Source organism: Ammodytes marinus, assembly GCF_949987685.1.
Source record: "Ammodytes marinus genome assembly, chromosome: 14".
In the NCBI taxonomy this organism is placed as follows: domain Eukaryota; kingdom Metazoa; phylum Chordata; class Actinopteri; order Uranoscopiformes; family Ammodytidae; genus Ammodytes; species Ammodytes marinus.
This window is the reverse complement of record NC_137218.1, coordinates 10990483-11014770: the sequence shown is the minus strand read 5'-3', so window position 1 is coordinate 11014770 and position 24288 is coordinate 10990483. Positions and strand designations below refer to the sequence as shown.

The 24288-nt window shown below is 39.2% G+C and overlaps 1 protein-coding gene across 6 annotated transcripts in view; it reads left to right on the top strand.

Annotated features, from left to right (window-relative positions):
* aff4 (AF4/FMR2 family, member 4) overlaps positions 1-10311 on the top strand; it is a 31382-nt gene extending 21071 nt beyond the window's left edge. For 5 of the 6 annotated variants that reach the window (XM_080041119.1, XM_080041120.1, XM_080041116.1 and 2 more), the window contains 11 exons: positions 435-586; positions 1775-1860; positions 2272-2509; positions 3323-3420; positions 3794-3857; positions 4476-4612; positions 4806-4877; positions 5049-5142; positions 5306-5349; positions 5660-5886; positions 6289-10311. In XM_080041119.1, coding sequence (XP_079897245.1) covers positions 435-586; positions 1775-1860; positions 2272-2509; positions 3323-3420; positions 3794-3857; positions 4476-4612; positions 4806-4877; positions 5049-5142; positions 5306-5349; positions 5660-5886; positions 6289-6416 — 1340 coding nt within the window. In that variant the 3' untranslated portion in view covers positions 6417-10311. The remainder of the gene's footprint in view (positions 1-434; positions 587-1774; positions 1861-2271; positions 2510-3322; positions 3421-3793; positions 3858-4475; positions 4613-4805; positions 4878-5048; positions 5143-5305; positions 5350-5659; positions 5887-6288) is intronic. The other variant, XM_080041118.1, reaches the window with a different exon arrangement.
* Positions 10312-24288: the final 13977 nt, after the last annotated feature.

Genomic DNA, 24288 nt, shown 5'->3' with positions numbered 1-24288 from the left:
ATTAATATCAATGATTTTTATTTTATTTTCTGCAATTTAATTAAAAAATGTAAACGCATATATTCTAGATTCATTACACATACAGTTAAATTAATCTACTATACACATACTTTACAGAAAGTTGACAATGCTGTATTATAAATCCTGTTTTTAAAGGTTTACTGTAATATTCTAATATTTTGAGATAATGGATTTTTTTATTCCATGAGCTGTAGGCCGTAATCATCAAGATTCAAACTTCATGGAAGTTTCACATTTTGAATGAACTTTTCCCATAATATTCAAATTGTTTTAGATGCACCTGTAATACAAATTCATACTGTATTCTGTGCACTTGCTTTGCACTCGTCGAGCTGAAGTGCACACCCATCAGGCTTTTCTTGACATTGGACCAGATTAAACCAACCCTTCCCTTTCCTTCCCTTTTCCTATAGATCTCAGCTTGCTCTCTAGGATTCCTGGGCGGCCATACAAGGAGCCTGTAGAGATCAAAGTGGAGAGAGATGACTCTCTAGACAGGGACAACAAAGACTTCAGCAAGCAAAGCTCTGAGAAGAGCTCAAGTAAACCCAAGAGGAAACACAAGGTATGGGGATGGATGGAGCACATTCCTGACTGTGTTCTCTGCTGTTTGGATTGTAGTCTTTCCAAATACATTTCCTTTCAATTGATTGATTTTTATGAAAAGTAAAATGTACATGTAAATGAGTGTTCCGTTTATTTAAACATATATTGTTTTCAAATCGTCTCGGCTCCAAAAAAAATACTTTTATATAGGGTTTTGTTTTCAGTTTGATCTTACACAATGAATGGCTATTTAAATATTTTATTTTTGTTATTACCTTCATGAGTGAATTTTATTAATTTAATTTTAATTTTTTTAATTTTATTAGGATAACCCCTTGAGATGAAACCATCTTGTTTTCAAGAGGGTCCTTACAAACAAAAAATACAGTAAAACATAGTCTTAACATCAATAGTCTTTATGATCTTTCGATTTTAGTGAGCCATTGAACGGGATACTTAAAGGGGCACTGTGTAACATTTGAAGTTATTTATTAGCTAAAATCAATATCCTCATTCATAAATATGTCCTCATTGGTGTAAAATCACCTCTGACAATAATCTGAATTATCCTCCTGAGCGGAGAATTACAAATATTAATGTTACATTTTGTACATTGAGCAGGCAAGTCTTATGGAGGAATCCATGTTTTTGGAATGTCATCAGGTGCATTGTTTAAAATTTAGAATTGTTCTTGCCCTTGAAGGCCACTGTAGCTTCTGTTATTATTCGAAAGGGTTGGGGTTACCCAGAGAGTGTTGCATTCTAGAACTTTGTAGAACTTTCTTGATGATGTCATATTACACAGTGCACCTTTAAATTCCTAAAAAAAAACCTCCAAACAGTTTCCATAAAACCAAAGAAAATGCCTTTTGAGCCAAGAAACAATTGATTAAATATTGCTGGGGTCCAGATCGGGAATTTCTGCCATTAGATGGTTATATTTGTATTCAGAGCTGTGAAACTACCATGGAAATAAAATAACAGTCATCTTGATTATCTAAGGCTGTAATGTGATTTGGAAAACCATAACGCATTTGCCAATGTTTTTACTGTACCTTGTAAGAGTTAAAGGGCATAGTTAGTTGCAAATGTATTTGTCTTCAAATCCCTTCTTACACTGGCATGTGCACACACACACCAATACATCCAATGTGTATTTGCCTTTAACTTTCTCTTATGCCATTGTCTGTCTGTCTCTATCTTTTAGAACGATGATGAAAGCACCAAGGCGGAGAGCAAGCGGTGCAAACTGGAGGACAAGTCCCTGTCACATCATAAAAACAACAGTAAAGAGTGCGTATGCTTTGCTTTATCCCCCTGATTATCATTCAGAGAAGCCCCACCCCTGTACGCCAGGAACACTTGGTGTGACATAAGTACTATTGTTGCAGACAAAATGAACCAGATGTCTATTCTTTGTATTTGTACAATCCTAAACTCTATAAACTCTTAACGAGCATCATAAAAATCAACGCTTAAAGGCTCGGTGACGTGGCTTTTTTTTTTATTACATTGGTGTCTTTCAAGCTGCACCTGATAACCCTTTTTATTGTGAGGGCATTGCTGCTACGTCTTTAGGGTTGAATGAACCTGGGATGTTAATATTTATTGTTGCTTTGGAGAACACTGTCGCTGCGAAACTGGTCCATTTAATTAATAGGGAAGTGTATGCTTTTCAATGACAAATTCATGTCTCGCCAACAGGTCTAAGAGGTCTTTGGAGAAGAAAGAGGAGCCAGTGCCATCTCCCTCCATATCAGGTCTTCAGCGGACGCCCAAGTCGGAGCACGCGAGTCGGAAGAGGACCATCAGCCAGTCCTCTACCTCTTTGTCCAGTGGGACCGGCAGTGGGAAGGAGGGAAGCCACACTAGCACCAAGGGAAACTCCACCTCCAAGCACAGAAAAGGAGAAGACAAGGGACGCAGCACACGCGATGGCAAGGTGGGTGCCAGTAACCTTAGCGCCCCGGGGCCAGTTGTTGTTACGTGTGAATACTTGGGCAAGCTTTGTGGATACTGGGAAAGCCTGAGTGCAAGCTTGGATAATTGGTTTTGCCAACTGTGCAAACTCACGGGAACTTAAAGGTGCACTATGCAGTTTTGGGTAATGGTTTTTTTTCTTTCTTTTTTTTACATTTTCATAGCCTCCATTGAGTTTACATACCATATACTCAACATGTAATTCTTTAGTATTGAATAGCTCTATCATCATCAATCGAAACAAAAATATTTTGAGGCACCTAGAACCAAAAGTAAGACTGCAATATTTTGTAAGCAAAACTGTGGGCCCTGCTGCTGGAAACAACAACAGGGAAATAATACTTTTTCAGGTAGCTTTCTAACTTCAAACAGTGTTCCAGATATCCAGCTTTCCTGTGAAGAAAGTTTCTTTATTCAGTTAAGAGAATTTTCCTTACAAAATGTTCTCTTCTCTGACACACCCTAAGTTACATTGTGCACCTTTTTAAAAAACAAAGCAAGAGGTTAGGAACATGGACTGATTGGTTTTAATGTCTGTGTGTACTTCACATATGGGGTGTGTATATGTTTAATTTTTATTTTTTTTAACTGGGAATAACCAGTAGTTAATTACTAAATTAGTTAGGTGTGTGTATATACCCAAGAGAGTAGCACATTTCTACCTCTACTACTGCCTGCATCGGACCCTTTTTCTCCATTTTCTCCATCACTTCAAACACCGGGTCTCTTTTCTCCCACCTGAAACTTTATTCCCTCTCCCTTGCTGTCTATGCAGGACAAATCCTCAAAGGGCTGCGATAACCAGCTGGCCGTGCCTCCGCTCTCCACGGACGGGTCCAAGTCTCAGAGATCCAAGCTGGTGTTTGAAGACAGGTAAGGGGAGCTCTTTCCACTGCGGATAACCCCTCAGCAGGATATGCAGAGAGAGCTGCCGTGGGGATCTAGGGTTCCCTTTGATGCATAAAGCCGTAGGAGGTCCAGGGGGAGGGGCATGAATAGATGGTGACTGCATGCAGGAGAGATGACGTGAATTTCCATTTTAAAAGGCTCTCTGTTAGCAGTTGTGCCAGGGTGTAAAGGATCAACATAGTCTATTTATTGTTTGCCTTTTGTTTCAAGGTTTGATTTAATGGATTTAAGTGATGTATACTTTCTCGGTTCTGTGCTTAGAGGACATGTATGTAGGACCTGAGTCATGACACATTGTTGTAAATCTTTTTTGACTGTTTTCATATTTTCCTCTCAGGGTCCATTCAGCAGATCACTACTTACAAGAGGCTAAGAAACTTAAACACAACGCTGATGCACTGGTAAGAGCCAGCTCCTTTTCATATGTAATGGAGACGCAACAGAGTCAGTTGCTGCATGCAAAGCACCGATAGGATTGTGTTCTTGACTTAAAATGAAACAACATCCAGGTGAGATGAGTGCTAGATATAGGAACAGATTTGAACACCTTTTGGCTTCATCGCTGAAAATAAATAGAAGTTATTATGTTGAATGGGAAACCGTTTTTGTTCAAGACTTTCAAAAAACAAACAATTTTGTAACCGCCCTTATTTGAATAATTTAAATTAAAATAACTTGACTTACAAACCAGTAATACAAACGTATCACGCACACCCTATTGATTAGAATTAAGTATTGACATTTATTTTCATTCTTGGGTGTTTAAAAATAACAACGGTATTGCTTAAATTACCATGATGAAAACATTTGCTGTGTAATGTGCGCATGTTATTATGTTAAACATTCATTTCAAAGGTTGACATACATAATTGAGTTAACTGTTGCTGCTGTTACTTGTTAATGAAAAGAAAGTTTATGTAAGACACACCAAGTCCTATTAAAGCCATGTCAGTTATGTAACACCGTTTTATTAAATAAGAAGAAGTGAGTGACCTTATTTCTGCTGTGTTCTTCTACAGTTGGACCGCTTTGAGAAGGCGGTCTACTATTTAGATGCCGTGGTGTCTTTCATTGAATGTGGTAACGCTCTGGAGAAGAGCGCTCAAGAGTCCAAGTCTCCCTTCCCTATGTACGCCGAAACGGTGGAACTTATCAAGTAAGAACAAACATATAAGCCCTCAGGGGCAAAGGGTAACACATTTAAGTCTGTTTGTGACTAGCGGCTTGAGGCTATATTAGCAGCCACTAGCCTAACACCCACATTTCTGAACAGTTTATATCATGACTCTTACAGTTGTGTCTCCTATAAGCTCACCAGTTTTTCTGTTTTTTTTTTTGGTTTTTTTCAGATACACTATGAAGTTAAAAAGCTACATGGCCCCAGATGCTACTTCAGCCGACAAGAGGCTAGCTGTGCTTTGGTAAGTACGCTGACTTGACATATGGTGATTTATTTAGATTTCATGTTTAAAAGGTGTCTAACTGTCCTCATACTCCAACTCTAAAAACAAGCACACTATTTGTTTAAGGAGATGTTGTTTATTTACACATCTGTCTGTTTTGGATCAATATTAACCCATTTCTCTTTCCAGCCTCCGATGCCAGTCTCTGCTCTACCTGCGGTTATTCAAGCTGAGGAAAGACAGTGCACTAAAATACTCCAAAACACTCACCGAACACTTAAAGGTACTTTGTGATTTCCTAAAAGCTGGACTCATGTTTTGGCTTGGCAAACCTTTCAAACCCAGAAGGAACCGAATGTAAACTTCATGTGGTAAAGGTTTGCTTTTCTGTTAATGTGTAACCTGCTCTGTGTACATAATCGTCTTCTCTTCATTTTGTTTGACAGAATTCTCTGAGTAACACCCAGGCTCCCTCTCCTGGAATGGGAAAGTAAGTCATGTCCTGCTTCAGCTGTTTGCAGATCTAATGAAACTGTAAAGGAGACATTGGTCATTTCCTACACAAGTGTTGAATTTTTGTAGACATCGAGTCATACTGAGTAGCAAATATTAAATTAAATAATAATGCTGCTATCAATGATGATTGTATTTTATTTATTTTTTTAACCTGTCCTGAGGTAAAACGTGTGTGTTTAACTTCTAAAAAAAACTTTTTAACAAACACCAGTACCCTCTTTTTTTTTTTTTTTTTTACTTTTTTTTTTTTACAACGACTGCTTGTCTCTGTTCCCCAAATGCAGCAAGGCAGCGAGCATGCCGTCTCCAGTGTCTCCCAAACTGTCCCCGGGGCCGGCCGGAGCCTACTCATCAGTCAGCATCAGCAGCAACGCCAGCTCGTCAGTGACCATCCCTCAGAGGATCCACCAGATGGCTGCCAGCTATGTCCAGGTCACCTCCAACTTCCTTTACGCCACCGAGGTCTGGGACCAGTCAGAACAGCTCTCCAAGGAGCAGAAAGGTAAACAAGGTAGGACATGTCTTTTATTATGTTATATAGTTTCATAAAAATTCAATATATTTAATTGTTTTAGAATTCTTGAAGGAGAATTTGGAACTTATTTTCACCTGTTGTAGAAATCTTAGCGTGGAATAAGAAACTCCAGATAGGATTGCTCTTTATAAACTTTCCTATCGGTTACACTAATTGAATATGTTTGGCTTTCCGACTGTCAGGTGAGCACAGCAACAATTTTTAAGAAATCATCCTGGGAAATGGGAAATAGTTCTTCACTATTTTCTGACATTGTATAGACTTAACCGCTAAAATAGCGAACAGGTTAAATGATAATGAAAAAAATTACGCTCAAGTAAAAGCTTGTTAATCCATCCTCAAACTCTACTTGTGCGTTTTCCATTTTGTTTTCCCCAGACTTCTTCTTGGAGTTGGATAAGGTGATGGGTCCTCTGATCTTCAACACCAGCAGCATGACAGAACTGGTGCGTTACACGCGGCAGGGCCTCCACTGGCTGCGGCTGGACGCTAAGCTCATTCCCTAGCGAGGACTGGCCAACCCCGCACGCTGCTTCCACACCCACACACCTCAGCCTCCTGTGTTCAGCAACATGTGCTCAAAGACACACAAGCATGCCCGCCCAGACGGACCCACACACACACACACACACACACACACACAAACAACTATGTACTGTATGCACACAGTCCACCTCTGGTCCTCCATGTACACACACACATACATACACACACAGACAGGATGAACTTCTCAGACATATCTCCAACACTGTGTCCATTTCCTACACCAGCTTGCCAAAAACACTGAGCAACTTAGAGCATCTTAAACCGTCGACAGCACCGCACAGGGAGAAGCATCGGAAAACTGCAGCACAGGAACAAAAAGAGCTTATCGCCATGCTCCGCATAAACCTTTTGAAGGCCATGTTTTTATCTATTTGGCATGAATTATGAATTGTTACGAATACGCTTAAAACAATGGGGTTTGGTTTTTAGGCTACTTTGGCTTTTAACTTTTTATTTGACTTTGTTTCACCAAAGTACCTCCCATGAACACCAAAGGTGCTTTAAAATGAAGGTTTCTCTTTATCATTTTTGTGCCTTGTATGTGAGCTACAGGAAAACAAACAGCCACCCATCATATCTGAAGAGATTGTCTGTTTTTTATTTCCCGTCTTTTTTCTTCTTTTTTTTTTGCTTTAACTAATTTAAATCATTTTTAAACATTTAGCAGTTAATTGAAGATAGCAACAATTATGATTTTTATTGCAGTCTTTCAATTTTGAATCAAGTCCTTTTCACACATGGGTTAGGGTTGTATGGGTTTGCCATTATAGAGTGAAGATGGTGTTGAAGACTTTTCACCGTCTTAATTTATCTTTCCTTCAAAGTCTCCTGGCGCTAGAGCTTAATCTTGGAGCATGCCCACAAGATTAAAGGACTGTAGGAAAGGGCTACTGTGCACAGCAGATTAATACTTCTGACACACTCATATTTATTAATGTTCACTTTATTGATCAGTGTATGACTTTAACAGAATCATGAACTTATTTTAGCCCTGCTCGAAAATGTAATGTCGGGTCAAGTTGCCCAATCCACTTTGTCTGGTTTGTTGTGAGGAGCAGCATTGCCTGTAGGGGCCGCCAGCGGGGGCTTCTAGACCCTCTGCCTTAATAAAATTGATCATGTCAATGTTCTCTGTAAGAGATGTTGCTGTCTTTGAAGCTCCAGAAACAGGAGTCTCTTCCTATGAAATGTGTTTACACTTGTAGCAGCATTGTTCATTGAGAAATGTCCTCGTGGATGTGTCACTTCCGGACAGTGTTATTCTTTTCTTGATCCCCTTGTTTGCTCAGAGTGTATTTTTCTAAGGAACAGCAGGGAGTGTCTTTTAAGTATTGAAATCAATTCCACGTATAACAATGCAACTTACACACAGTACATTGCAGTTTATAAAAGAAAAAGCATGGCCTGAGTGACCACTAATTTGGCAAAAAAAGAGAGCAAATTCATCTGAAAGGAGTGATGTTCTTTAGAAAGGCATCAGTGACGCAAATAAGCAGTGTTGCTTTTATAGAACAAAGAGTTTTAAATCTATGATTATATATTTCAAAAAAACAAGTATAACGGCCAATATAGATTTTATTTATATACCACGCAGTCTTTTTCTTCTCCTGTCCAGGCAGAAGTATACCGTTTCAGATGCATACTTTTAAAACAGGGTTGAGCAAGGGTTTTAAGATGCAAAGTATTTGTATATGTAATTGCTCCTATTTAAAAAAAAATTGAAAAATAAATCTTAAATCATACGTGTATTACAAGACGGTAGATATGGAATGTGTCCACTAGTTGTTGTTAATGTGGCACAGCAGGGGCAAAGAGATGGCTGAGTAGCGGTGTTTGTCAGCTGATATGAAACCCTGTGAGGGATATTTAAAATGACTGATTGTGATTATGGAAATATGAATGGAATTGGTCTCAATGAAGACTTTAACATTATCCAAGATTTCAGTTGACATATTGGTGTTTGGTAATAATGGTCAATGACATGAAGGACTGTCCATCTTTTTTTTTTTTTTTTTTTTTCACCCAGCCCACTTTCTGCATAAACATGCTGGAAATATTAAAGCCACGGCCAAATAGTATTCATGGAATTAATAATTTATTGGCAGATTAAACAAAACCAATCTTAAAAGACTATTTGGCCTAGGTTTGTGTCTTTTTTCCTTTTTCTTCATATTCCATGTTTTTTTTTCTTTTTCCATCACTGGCTCCCTGGCCTTTATCGTAGGAGGGAATACTGTTATTTCCTCTTGCACTTGAAAAAGATTAAGTCAATTGAGGTATTATTTGGATCTATGCAGGATTTTTACATATAAGAAAAAAATCAGTGGATAAAAAAAAATGTTTAGGCTTGGGATTTTTCCCCCACTACTTTTCTTTGTTTCTTTTTCACCTCAGTGATAAAACCTGTTTAACTCAAGTGTCCAATGCCTTTAGCTTTTGCAATTTTGTGTACTGGTTTAGTATATATAATATATACATATGTATATAGCTCTGTTTTTATTACCAAACACAGATGGCTTGAGCCATTTTGTACTTAAAAGCTGGAGGCCACTTTTCTCATAGGAATTCCTCTGTGGGTTTTGCCAACCCAGTCAATATGTCTTCATACACTGGTACACTTTGTAAGTACAGGTCTGCGCCTTGTGTTTGACTAAACTGTCTTGTAGTCAAATGTACAAAATTTAGCATTAGAATAATTTTTAACAGTTTGCTACTCACATTTATTTATTTTCTGCCCCTTTTGCTTAATGTTTTTTTTCTTCTATTTTGCCATTTTAAGGAGAACCATTTTATGAAATACCGAGATGTAAATGTATTGGGGTTGTTCATGATGAGATTTCATTGTAAGTAGTAATTAATATTAATTCTAACTTGAACGAATCCAGGGTAAGATGAGTTTTCTTTTTCTTTTTTGACATTCAGTAGGAAGATGTTAACACTTGCATGTTTCTATTTAAATACAAATGTATAAATTGTAAATATAACATTTCTTTAAAGGGTGAATTTCTACTACAGGTTGACATTTTTATTGAAATTTAAAAATGCTGTAAATACATTTGTGAGATACTTTATGCACATTTCTCCCCCCCTCCCCCTCCCCTCTCTCTGTGGGCCTTTTGTGTTCTCTTCCTCTTCCAAGCTGTTACGGATGACATCCCAGTCTCTTTAACACTGTATATCAAATTGATTTTCTCAGTCCTTTTTCTTACCTTGCTTGTATACTCTGTCTCCTGCTTCACTGTCTCTCAGTATCATGGTCGCTACATAATCATTAATGTCTCTAGATCCAAGTGCGAATATTTTGTCTTCTCTGTATTTGATATGGAGGAGTGTACTTTTCATGAAATGTATATTGTTGATCTCATAGGTTGGATGGATGAAAGGATGGATGGATGGGTGGATGGATGGATGGATGGTGTGTACAGTCTGTTATGTAAAACCACATCTGTTTCGTCCTCATCAGAGAGATGTATTTACTATTTGTCCCTTTTGAACAATTGGTCCAACTTGTCTTTTGAAACAGGGGAATTCCTCTACAGGTCAAAACAGTTGTAGCAGTTTATACAGTACGTTGTATAACACCTTTTTTTCTAAAAAGCCGTCTCTAAAGCGAGACCAGCAGCATACACTATGTACAATAGTCTAAATTGGATTAGTTTTAAGAGAACTGATGATAGAGATACTATATATGATGGATGCAATATGATTAAAGGTACCCATTGAGTTTGATCTTCAAACTTAGGTTATGTAATTTAAAAAGCATTCTTGTGAAGTGAGTATTAATTGTGACTAATGAGAGTCTGTCCTGAATATTCTTTGTATTTTGCCGTATTGAGAATAAAATATATATGGATATGTTTTATGGAGTGTCAATCATTTGATTTTTGATGCACAAGATTTAGTTGAGGCTGCCGATGCATGCATCTGACAATGTTTTGAAGTATTCACCTACTAAATATACATTAGGAATACATAAAGTCCCGGACCGCCAAATTAAGACTTTAAGTTAGTTTTAATATGTTCTATTATTGACTGAACAGTCAAATTAAAGATGACCTGTGAACGCCTATTGCTCTTCATAATCCAAATGTACAAGATATTGAGGGTGAGTGAAATTTATTTTATTCACATATACTGGGTAGATTAACCTATTGCAATGTATTTTGGTTTTGTTCATAATAACTTTATCCACAAAGTAACCACAACTATTAGAAAAATTTCACTTCAAGAAAGTAATATATATATAGGCTACAACATCCCCCTCGTAGACACCAAATATATTATAAAGTAGCATAAAAGGAAAATACTCAAATACATAAGAAGTAGGCTACCTTGACATTGTATGTAAGTCAATGTACTTACTGTACATCCCAACACTACTAGGAAATGGATTGCACTGTCACTGCTCATTTGAGTGAATTGTTTGTCTATTGATAAATTCCCCCCAAGTTGGCATGGTTTGATGCTATTGTCATAAATGTTCATATTGTGTGTAGCCAATACATCTACTGTATCCTGACCCATCCAAAGAGTTCATTATGTAGGCTAGCTTTCTATTACAATGAGAAATAGATGGTGCTAGTTGGTCTTTCTGTGCATAATACGAAGGTATTCAAAGTAGTTTATATAGACCTAGCTTTGCATTGCAGAGCCTCTTAGAAATGATTAGCTCCTTCCAATCCACATTGCACTTCCCCAAGAAAATTAACCCTTGTGGGTACTGTGATGGATTTATTCTTGGCCACTTTGCGTTTTGAGTAATTACAAGTGAAATATTGGCATTGTTTTATTTCACAAAGTGAGTAGGCCTATTCAATGTGATCTATCTATCTATCTATCTATCTATCTATCTATCTATCTATCTATCTATCTATCTATCTATCTATCTATCTATCTATCTATCTATCTATCTATCTATCTATCTATCTATCTATCTATCTATCTATCTATCTATCTATCTATCTATCTATCTATCTATCATTTCTGCGTCAGCGAGTGCAGTTGCTCAAATGTCAGCTCTTTGCTCCATATTCAGTGAACCGAAGAACATCAAAACAAGACAAAAAACTCTCCCAGCCTTTACCACGGACTGACCAATAGGGTGTCGTGTTTTCCCAAAGTGCCCGCCTCCCGCCGCGTCTGATTGGTCCACTCGGTCCTCCATTACCTTTCATCCTCTACCCTCTCCCAGGGCAGGGAATAAGAAAAAGGTAAGCTGAACTCGGAGGAAAAGGGAAAAGCTCATTACCGCGGGGTTGCGGGCAGCCCACTACAATTAAAAGTGAATGTTCTCAGTTAATGCGTGCATGTATTTATTGTTAACTCGAGAAGAGGAAACATCAAAGAAAACAAGACGGACTTCAAGTCAAAAACGGCCAAGTGACCGCAATCAACAGGTAGGCTGTTTGAAGCAGGTGCATCTGGTATCGCTTTGGCCGCTCAGTTTCGGTTGTCAACGGTCAACCTGTTGGATGCTATTAACTATGAAATGAGAGGGGTTTTATGTAGGCCTAAATGATCTGAATCTTTTATTTTCAACCTGTCTATAGTTATAGCTTTTATGTAGCCTAATACGTTGTAGTAAAACAAACGCTGTGCGTATGAGCTACAACAGCCCAGCCTTCAGCGTTATAGCTTATCCTTGTTAGTGTGCATAGTGACTGACTGTTTTGGGATATAGTGTAGCCTACATTTTGCAGCCTACTTTTTTTTTATATCAATAAGATGGTGTTTTCTGTAATAATGTTGTGACTCAATGGATATGGCCTATAGGCTCTGGATAGAGCATATGCAGTAGCTTTTGCCATTGTTTTTATTTCGTAAAATGTAGGCTATTCAAACCTTTTAGGACTAACTGTAGCTTGCCTTTCTCATCTTGACTCTTTAGTATATTCAGTTATTTGTGATAGCCTATTATTGTTGATTAATTGATGATCATAAATAACCCATTAATAAGGATCAACTAAAATTCCACCTTAAGTATCTTTGTGTCTTTTGAGCTGTTAAGCTTTCTAATGATACATTCAGCTATTTTTAATTGTCCATTTAATTGATGGTTAAACTGATGGTCATTTGCAGCCCTGTTGGAAAACGTTGAAAGCATGAATAGAAACAGCAACCCAAACAAAGTGTTATCACCACATTTAGTAGCCATTGCTATTAGGCTACATTCTGTGTTGCATATTTATGCAATGTCTGTTGTCAGACGACACACAGTGACTGTCCTTCCTTAACCTCATCTCCTTGCCGTAACATTGATACCTGAGTCCCTGTGTTGAGCACAAGGGGGGCCTTTCTACCTAATGACTGGACTATGTTTTATTTAAAGTGATAACAAAAGGCGCAGTGGCCGGTGGCAGGCTTGTTTTGGGGGAAACCAGACACTGTTGTTTTGTGCTGCGGCTGAAACTGAAGCACTCATGTGGTGCGTTGGTCGGATGGTGGTAGCAGCAGCAGCAGCAGCACACTGGCCTCTCTGTGTTTCCACCTCTGCTGGATGGCCTGCACTGCGCCCACAGAGTCTGACCCGCAGGCTGCAAAGACACCCTCGCAGACAAGTGAGTGCAAAGCAGTAGACAACGTACTGTATGCAGGTGTCATGCATAGTGCACTGCTTGGATAGTAATGCACAGATGATTGGTTGAACTTGCACTAGGGTTGGGACGTATCCAAATGTTGATACCTTTTTAAACCTTCTGCAGAATTATACCCCGGCCGGTACACAGTATTATTGTCGAGTAATACCTACTTAAACTGTAGCCTATTTGTTTTTGTTTTCTCGCTTAACACTACATTTGACAAGATTACATTGAACTAAAAACGATGAAGTTATCTTTTGCCTTAACAGCACTTGAACACATCACAATGTATCTCAAATACAACCATGTTCCAAATTTATGAAACCGAACAAAATCCCTGCATGTCACTTCTTTAAAGTATTTTAAGATTTATTCTTATATTCATGGTTCTATACACAATCAAGCAGTAGTTAAATAAAACTCTTAAGGCATTGATATTACACAGAATACATTGCACAGCAGACATTTTCATGACGGTAATTAAAGGAATACCATTGCTATTTTTAAATACCCTCGGCCAGTTTGCACTGACTGAGCCATAGGGTCCATTTGCACAGTTGCTGCATACAGGTGTTTGTGTATCATATGCAAAGCAGGTGGTGTGTGTGTTTGTGTGTGTGTTTGCGTGTGCGTGTTTGCAGGAAGATTAGGATGCCGGAAACAATTGGTGGAAGCAAATAAAAGGGTAGGGCTATACAATTGGAGTAGGGATTAACAGCCTTTGGCCATACACGTAAAGTCACCCTGTGTTGTAACAGGATCTCTGTCTGTCTTCCACAAAAACAATTATTTGTATAGTGCATTCATTTAAGACAAACATTTCTTATGCTGCCTTTAAAAATACCCAATTTTCCCTCCTCTCACAAGACTCAAAACAGCACTAGTTTTTGGTTCCGGACTACTTGTCTTTTGTCTTAAAGTGACAGGTTGTTATTTTTATCCCAGTGGAAAATTAATCTCTGTGTGTTTAAATGTGTGGGCTTTTCACTGGTATGTTCATGTTTACATTATTTCCGTGACCTTTAACACATCCCACCTAGACAAAGATGAAATAACTGGTTTTCCTACGTGAGCAGGGTTAGACTAAGTTCAGATGGGTTCAAATTTGACTCTACAGCAGTAAGGAAACCTCATAGGCACGAGCCAAACAAATAACATGAAATACTAAGAACTTGTGGAAGTGTTGATGAAAGTGATCCAAATGACATAGGATTGCACACACGCCACACTCAATACTTGATTTCTAATCTAATGAAATTCCAGAAGTAGAGCTGCCAAAAAAAAGAGAAATGTTTATCAGATGACCTAATGCAAAGGATCTCCACTCTGTAATGGTGTCGTTTTGTCCTAGTGAAGGTGTCGGAGTGAGATAATGGCAGAGGATGTAGCAGGAATGTGTGGTGGTCATAAATCACTCAAGAGCCCGTTGGTTTCCGTTATTTTTACCTGTGTTGTTTACAATATCCCCATGATGGATATGTGATCTTGTTGTAATTCCACCTTTTCCTTTGTGCTGCATGACGCGAGGCTTTCACTGCCACTCGTTGGTTTCAGGTGAAATAAATGCTTAAAGGAAATGGCTTGAGTACTATTGTGAATGACTCATTCTAAGGTAAGGGAAATTCAATTGTTTGTTTTTCTTTTACTCATGCTTGCTGCAATCAAGTAGAAGAGAGGATTTGTAATGATATTTAACAGTGTAACAATGATTCAGCATGATGTAAAGAGAGGCTGCTTCCATGATAAAGTTACCTGCAGGGTTCAATATTCAGTGTTAAGAATGGCAGATTGTATGTAGACTACCTAGGAGTAACAAGGATAGACTTTAGCTCCAAAAGAATGAGATTATGCTTGTAAGGTAGAGCTACAGAGTAGAAACTACTTGGCCCTGACCAAAGTCCATCAGACCAGTTATTACCAAAGGCTCTAATCACTGATAAAAACCAGACTATTCAGGATGACATCTTGGAAATATTCGAGATAAGCTACATGGTACATCTTGGTGATAGTATACGACTTGTATAATACATACATACAATAATTTAACAGTAGTTAGAATGAAGAAATTAGCATAAGGTGTGTGGCATTTCTGATTATTAGGACATCGGGTTGAAGGATTTGATCCTCTTTGAGTAAGAACCCCAAGGAGGAAGAGAGAAACCTACCTAACATGCCAGCTGGAATCTCCCTTCAGGATCAATGAGTAATAGAAGGAAGGTAATAGTTACTTACATGCCCGTTGCCAATGGAAACATAAATAGGGGGAAAAACCTTGGTGTTAAAAGCGTTTGATAATTCCGGCTGGAAGTTAAATTAATACGACTTAAATCATGATGGTAGAACTTGAGCTACTATTTTTGGTTTCACTGTCACCGCTCTTATCAATGCTGTCAGCTCTATAGTCTTCTAAATGCCCACTGATTGTTACCTGCCCAGCACCAAACAGCAGACGGACATAATTAGCAACTGACCAGTGAATGTAGTGGAGCCTATAGCAGCTAAAGAGTCAGATATTGTCCTCGAAAGTTGGGTTGATTTCAAAATGCACTATGGGACATGTGCAAAAGCAAAACACAGTACACTGAAAATTAAATATTTCCAGCTCTCTTCCCCCTCCCTTTGTCTAGTTTGTGGCTATTTTCTGCAGGCAGGAGGACTAGGGGGCTCTTACCTAGGTTTGCCCACTCACTGGTCTGCAATTGTGAGTTATTGTTAGATCCCCCTTCCTTTGTCAGGGGGAATAGAGAGGCCTCTTCAGGTCCTATAGAGCAGATGGACCAGACGGAGACAAATGGCTGACAGAGGTTATCACTAACTAATGGGAGACCCCCTGAGGGCAGACTGGAAAGTGTGTAGGACTATGTGTGTCTGTCTGCCTGCCTATTTTGGTTATCTGACAGGACCACACCTACACTATTGTATGGTCCAACGGAATTGTCGGTGTCAAATGTCGTGTGTGTATGTGTGCACCTATCTTGGCCAGGTCATTCTTGAAAAAGAGATTTTAATCTCAATGAATTTTACCTGGTTAAATAAAGGATATTGATTGATTGATTGATTGATTGATTGATTGATTAGTGCACACATACACACTGTGCACTTTAGATGCAGCTTCTTTTTTTTAAATGTGTACAACTCGGGTTTCACTACTTTCTGCGCATTACGCCACCTGTTGAATAACATAAAAACCATTGGCAGGACTGTGTTTCATGCCACACTTGTAGAAGTGTGAGAGGAAACAGAACATGCCTGCAGTAACTTCATCAGGACTCATTCAAATCCAAGACTGCTTGACTGAAATACAAAAACAGCCCTTCACCAATCACAGAATATGTCTTTAAAGTTGATGTAGAGATACACCAGGTCACGCATGCATAAAGTATGGGCCTACAGACAGGAAGAACAAGACTTTTTATGACCCTGTTGCAATGTTAGGACAAAGCGACCCTCCATCCTTTGTGTGTGTTAGACGGAGATTTAAAAACAGACAATGTGGGAGGGTGTGTGTTTGTACTGTACCTCCATAATGCAGCGTGTTAACAGGTCTGCTGGAGAGCCGCCTCAGGTTTCATAGCCCCTGATGAAAAGGTGCTGGGGAGGGGATGTCACTGAGACCGGAGCCAGCCACGGATGCAGTAATAATGCTGTGATATTGGCTAATAAAAGAGGCATTTACAACTGTCTGACATGGCTGGAAGTAGAGACTTGATGTCTTTTATGTGTGTGTGTGCGCGCAGTTAAAGCCCTTGGTTGTGAAGTTAACATTACTGGGGTTTTGGACTTCTGGTTGAACAAATAAAGACATTTGAAGACATTAGCTAGCTTGCTTTCTGAGAAGTTGCAATGGGAATTTCACCTCTACGTTTTCACAATTCTAATAATTGACTCGTTGGTTGGACCTTTTTTTTTATACCGATGCACTAATGATCTAAACGCCACAGCATTACTTCCTGAAGCAGCCAGCACCACATCTGACCACCCTGCTCTATTTATTTCTCTAAGGTTACAAAGTCCAGAGTGTGTTTCATTGTTTTCTGGTGAAGTTTAATCTCTGCGTGATGTATTTTACAGCCTTACACCCCCATTCCCAACCAACCAACCAACCAACTTCCCCCTCCCTCCTCCACCACCACCACTCTGAGATAGGAAACCTGCGCTGCCAGCAGTAAAAGGAACCCATTGTGATCAGCTCTCCAAAATTAACCACGGTGGCGGACTATGTGCCGGGAAACACAATGGAGATTAGAAATCACTTGACTCCTGAGCATAATGATCAGTACCTTACTATTAGGTTACTGTATATGTTTCAAATGCAGGACAATTGAATGTGAACACAGTGTTTGGTCTCAGCAGAGGCATCGTTACAATGGGAGATCATCCACAGCCTGCAGTCTCTCTAGCCTGAGGTGTAGGTGGGACTCGGTAATTATCAGCCCATTAGGAGCTCATTTGTTCTGTCAATAGGGCTCCCAACATGTGCTCAACTGCCAAATACGCTGGAACGACTGCGAAATCACAGTTCACGTGGTAAAAATGCTGCAAGCTAACAAAGGACTATTGTATTCAGGATAAAATAATTATTTTCTTTTTCAGTGTTACATTATTTGCATTATATGGCTTTCTGTGGCATAAAGCAAACTTCTCAGAGGAAAAGCGCTTTACCAGGATTACTCGGTTTGAGAGACTTACCAGCCTGTAAAGGAAGAAATAGCTGGCCGGGTTACATTGATCATCTGCTTCATTATGGCCGAGAATAATGACAACACTAGCTCAATGTGAACACAGTGTCCCATCTAGAACACATTAGTAACATATCAAAAGCAGTTGTGCTTTAAAGCCAGAGACTTTTTTTTGCAAGGCTGTTGTTACTTATCGGTGTGGCCATGGAAAAGCCATTGAGGAAGATGTTGAAAGCTGAGATCTTTGCACTTTAGAAGTTAAAACTGCAGCTTTGCTTTTTTTATGCTGTCCACTAAATCACTTTTATTCCTAGGTTCATTTTACAGGAAAATTCCCCAGTGCCACTTTATGTGGAGATTGAAAGAGTGAGAAGCAGGAGAGAGGAAATACATTCCTTGTTAGTCATGCGTTTGGCTCAAACAGAGCCAGCTTACTCTTTAAAACTTTCCCTGTTGGGGCCACAATTAAGATGTTATGATGGGTAAAAGAACGGCTTTGTTGCAACATATGATCACTGAGGCTTAACATCTGATCTGGGGTCATTGTGTGTAATTGAGATTATGTGGTTTGTGTTGAGCTAGTTCTTATTTGCATAGCTTTTGGATGACATTAGGTGATGTTTGTTTTTGTATATGAGCATGTTTTTTTTTTTTTTGTAATCCATAAGGGTGAACCCAGCCAAAGTCTGTTTGGAATAACAGTTGTAACTGAATTCAAGCAATAAAGCATTTCAGTGAGTTTATTTCACCAGCTTTGCACACACGTTAAAAATCCTGTCCAATCAGAAATGGCCAGGCATTTGACATGAGCAAGCCATCTGCTTTTTTATGTGTGCTTTGGACTTTTTTTCATATCAAATTGTGCCTCACAAGGTAGGAGGTGACATGTGCACTGGGGTCGTCTCTGAACCAGTCAGTTGATGTTTTGTAGCGCTCTGCACGGTACACATCCATTATGTCTCATTACCTAAAGTCTTTATGAACAACGGCACCTGTTCAGACAAATAGAGAGCAGAAGTCGGACATGAAGTGATCTTCCACAAGTCCACTGTGATATTGTGAAAGCACCCAGTGTATCTTGTTGTTTGTGTTACGCTAGTGTTTCACAAGAAACTACTGGGCAAATAAATGCAAAGTAAATATTTCTTTCGGGTGATTTATTCAGACTAAAGTAAATAAGATAACACTCAAATATTGAAACTCATCTTTCCCTCAGGGCATGCGGTCAATCTCACCTTCACCTTCTTTAACCTCTCTCTGTTTCTGAGGATTTAAGTACGAGACATAAGTGTAAAAAATGAAGGCGAAATAAACGGACTGAGATTTAATCCTAAACGGTCAAGGCCAATAAATTACTTTTATTTTAAACGTTTAAAAGTACAATACTGCTATACGAAAACCTGTTACCCACAAAACATCATCCCTTTCTTTACGTATCACTTTTTTATTCGCTTAATTTTACCTTTATTTATATATGGAATCTGTCAGACTTGTTGTCGAAACACACTAATCTGAAAGAAACTGAAAACCAACTTTCTTAAGAATAAGTCTCGGTTCCGATTTGTTGTTGACTTTAGTGTCAGCCATGTTGGAGTCAGTGTAGTGGGGGGGGGGGGGGGGGGGAGTGAATATTAACCGTTGGCCCTCACACAGTGTCACTGTCTGCCTGGCAGGTCGTTTTGCAATTCAAATCTCTGGGGCAACACTGTGCAAATGTTTCCCTGTTGTCCTGCCGTATCGTGTATCCTGACTGCTTTTTCATGCTCCCTCAAGGCATCCTGGCAGGTATAAAGGGGAGAGATTAGAGGTATGTCTGTTCACTTTCTTCACGCCATATTAGATAGTGGACGGTGACCCAGTTTATCCCAGCTCATCCTATTTAACTCTTACGTTTCTCTTTGTTTTCTGCCGTTTTTCTCCTTCCTTACCAGACATGATGTCACACACTTTCCCATGTAACAGAAGGAGCTCCATGCACAAACAACTTCAGAAAGCCTTTGCCCCTCTCACGTGACTGTGTACAATTTGTGTGAAGGCTGCTCCTTGTAGAGGGAGTGTTTTGCAATTTTCCAGCTTGCCCAGTTGCATGACCACAAGGATGCATGCTTGATGGAAATGTGCTCTTCTTATTGGTTAAAACATTGCTGCATACTGCGACTTGAGGAAGGGCTAACTTTCTGCTAAGATTTTTTAGCACATATTTTAATGAATCTATTCATTTGTTTTCTTGTTGATTAAAGCAGTGTATAGGTTCAAGTTAGGTGAAGGCGCTGCCAGCAAACGGGTGACATCACCAAACAAAGCAATTTGAATGATGAAGGTACAACATAATGTAAGTCAACCAGACATAAGCATGTCAACACAAAGTCATGAGAAGTGCTCCTGCGTTGATGCCCTATTGGTGTGAAGTGTGTTTAAACTCAGAGGAATTGTTCACATGCCGACGGTAATGTGATTAATTCCTGTGCTTTTCCCACTTGGACAAGTCAAACTGTCTGCTGAGAAAAGGGTCCATTCACGGCATGCTCAGACCGAAAGCAGGTGGGACATGAACTGACACGGGCTGGGTTTTAAGCTTAAACTGAGAGAGCTAGCAAGGTTAGCAGGTTTTACAACAGCACTTCTCAAGGTTGTAAATCATAAAGCTTCTTATCAAACGTACTGTCAGTGAGCCACTTTCCTTGCACTTACTGTAAGCCAGCAGCTTGTTGGCCCACTTTTCTTCATCTTTAGCCTAGTTTTTGTCAGCTCACAAATTCCCTGGCTTCAACTCCACATGACCTTTTTAATAAATAAACCTGTAAAGGCTGACTTCAGGGGCCTCCTCCATGTTTAGATGTAGTACTGATGTGCTGCATCAGTACAGACCATGTAGTTGACTGGAAGATGATATTGGCCACATTTAAAAAATAATGTTAATCGGATCCGAGCAATGTGTCAGAATTGAGAACAAATACTTGTAGTGTGAATAGCCATAGTTTTCACCAATCAGTGAAAGTAACTGAGAACACCTGTAGGTGTTTGAAAAGCTTGTCACAAAAGAAAAAAAGAAGAAAAGAAAGATAGTTAGGACAGGTTTACTACAACTTTGCTTGATGCCTAAATCATGCAATGCTATTTTTGATAAGTGTGGGAGTGTACCTAATGTTGGAGACTAGATTCTGGGGTTTTCCCCCATTCAAAGCTAGTCCCTGTAATATATAAAGCTTCTGTTACATTTCGATGGTGGAAAACTGTCCATTCATTGTCTGCAATTGCCTTGTATTAGATAAATCTTGGGTGGCAACAAGACCAGACGAGGAATGCAGTTGTCTTGGAGCTCAGCAGGTCATTTAGTCCTGTAACTTGACTGTGGCCTCTCCAGGAGGTCGAACAATTACAGCAGGGGGAAAACACACAGTTCTAATGATGTAGTGTGAGTGTCTTGCAGTGAATAGGATAGTGTGTTGATGTAGGGACTTAGGGTGTGTGTGGCTGCAGAAGGATGGGGATAAGTTTTCCCACGAGCGATGCTGGTGTGCAATAGTATCTGAACTATTAGCCTAAAGCTGTAACCAAACATTCATCTGTTGCAATCGATAATGAAAAAGATCTCAAGTGCCAACCCTATCTATCGGTAATCTTAACTTTCCTTTTAAACAAGTCATCATTGTTCTTTATTGAATGAAACCCAACTGGTTTATATTCATGTCTTCTTCTTGTATGCAGAGCTGTTTGTCCGACAATGAAGTGCACTCTGTATCCTCTTATCAGGTGTACTCACCTGCTGTCTGCATAGGGCAATAGATGAGTGCTGAGACCATCTGTTACATAATAAGTGATAATTATATGCCAGTGTATTCAATAGCTTTTGGAGAACAAATTGTAATCATTTCTAGAACTAGTGTAGCTGAAAGCCTTGCACAGTGTTGTGTGTGAACAAGCCTTGCTACTGGTCCAGCTAGTGATGGTGTTGTTGCATAATAACTAAAACTGATAATTGAATTCTGCCTGTGGTCTGAGCTACGGATATGTTAGATAAACAGAGCATTAAAGTATAGCAAAGACATTTGAATCTTCAAATGTGATTTTAAATATTCAGTTGGTCAAGCAAAGAAGGCTGTGTACGGAATACATGTTTGCTGGACCTGTCCTAGTTGCTTATCGAGCACATTCTTTTCCCTGTGCCTTTGCCAAACACCCAAACTAGCCAAACTGGCAGTGATAAGGCACCAAGGGTCAGAGTGCCATAAAGTGTCAGGTGTTTGGCCTGCTGATAGATACCGTTGCCATGCGTACCCGTTTTATGTAGTAGATGGTTTTATTGTATGGCATTTATATTGTCAGTCGTTTAAAATGTTCTTGCAGACAACCTGTGAAGGTAAATCTCTGTTTGTCACATACATACATTGTGTGAAGAAAGATTAAACTAAATAAATAGCTAAGTCCCTGTCTGCTTGAAATAGGTTATTACCAAAGTGATTGGAACTAAACAATTTGGACTTGATGATGGAACTAGATGAAAATGTATTCAGCTTTAAGAGATTGTCAACATTATTCCCTGAGTGGTGGTGCTAGAGGTTAGGGTTAGTCGTTAGTCGTTGGGGTACATCCTCTGGGAACCATTGACGTCTATACTACATTTTGTACAAATTCGTCCCATGGATGTTGAGATATGTCACTGGATAATTGACAACGCTTCAATATTGAACACATCTTACATTGTTGTTTACTTTTGTTTACCATTACTTACCCATTACCCATTACAGGGCACTTTTACCCAACTGCATTCATTCTCGTGGATACATTAAAATGACCAAATGTTCTTAAATACCATGCATGCACTCTAGATTTAAATTTATATCCATGGCTTTATGCAAATTGTGACAAACACAAGTAAGAACCAGGTCATATCATATGGCCTAAGGCCTTCATGCCACACCATCAAGTTGTAATAAGTCCATGCAGCTTTTGCCTGGGATTTTACCAGCATTAATACATTCCTAGAGTAACAAAGAAAATACTTGGGGGCAGCAAATGTATACCGCTTAGCATAAGGATTTTCATTATTCTCTAGGACTTTATTTCTTGCCGGCCCGACATTTTATGAAACCAACTCAATGAAAAATCACCTTCTCTATGAATGGCATTTGTCCACATGTAGTCTTTCTCATTAAAAGTATTTGATCTGATATTAGCGTATGTAGCATAGCTTTCGTATGGATTGATAGATTGTAGATATAGGTCTCTCTAAGATTATTAATGATTGCTTGAGTGTTACAAGACAATACATGCACTGTAAAGTCAGTGTCTACCTGGGAAGTCTCATTTTGTGAGCTAAAGATTAAGTCATGTGTCGGTGTCATGGCTGACTCAGTACCAGTTCAGAGGCCACCGTGGGTGAATTCCAGAGTCTGTAATGTGTGTCTAGTCAGCTGTTGAGACCACAGCTCATTATATAACAGGAAAGAGGTGGTAACTTGGTGTGGCATGGCAGGGCAGAGACGGCTATGCAGGAGCTAACTGGTGAAGTACCTCAGTGCTCTCTGTATAAAGTGATCAATACAACATCTACATCATTTCTGGTTTGTTAGCAATTGCTGTAGGTTCGATACGCATAGGCGTAGATTTTGAGGGGATGCAGAAGATTTGTCCCCCTTAATATTTAGGAGAGTTTAATATGCCCCCCCCCCCAACAATTATATATTCTTCTTACCTGTAACTATTTCCAATTATTCTTTCCATTTGCTGGCGTTTGCGCTACCTAACAACAACAACAACAACAACAACAGCAGCTAGCTAGCTTTAAACGCACACTTTTGTATTTCCAATCTTGGCTTGGCATTTCATTACCAATTCAAAATGAGCATGAGCAGTGGGACATGATTTCTAAATAGCCATACCAAAACAAGTGTGATTGTTTTGAACAGTAGCCCACAGGAGAATATACATTTGAAAGCAATAAGGAATACCTGAGAGCCGTACTGCATTATATTCCATTATATTTGTGTCATCGAGTAACTGGACGTTGTCTTTTCCTTTACAGAAATGTCTATGATATGATATATGAATGCAGAAAAGGGACAAATTGGTACATAATTATTGCATTATTTTCAGTTCACTATTTCCTGAGTAGATGACGGGAATTAGAATAAACAGAGATACAAAGACCAAACTGACTTTGGAACCATTAGTCCTGCTTAGACTGCTGACAGTGTGTCTTTAGGGACTGTTGAGAGATGAGGGCTGAGCTCTAAGAGACACAGGGGACGGAGGAACAATAGATGTGTTTTTTTTAAAGGATAACAACTTACCGAATAATGATCGAGTCGTTGAGACCTTTCCCAGCTTTTAACAGGAAGTGGGTCATTTGTTATTGTGTTTGTGGTGTTTGTCCTCAGCTTCCTGCTGGGCTGTCACTTCTTTCTCACTTTCTGTGTTGTTGTTTATTTTTTCTTGCTTCTTTCATACAACCCTCGCCCTGGCGTCCTTTCCCGACGTTTTCGTTGGCGGAATGAAACATTTGTCCTGAATAAGGTAATCTCCTGCTGTGTGGAGATGTTGTGAGATGCTGTTGAACGAGCCAAACATTTGAT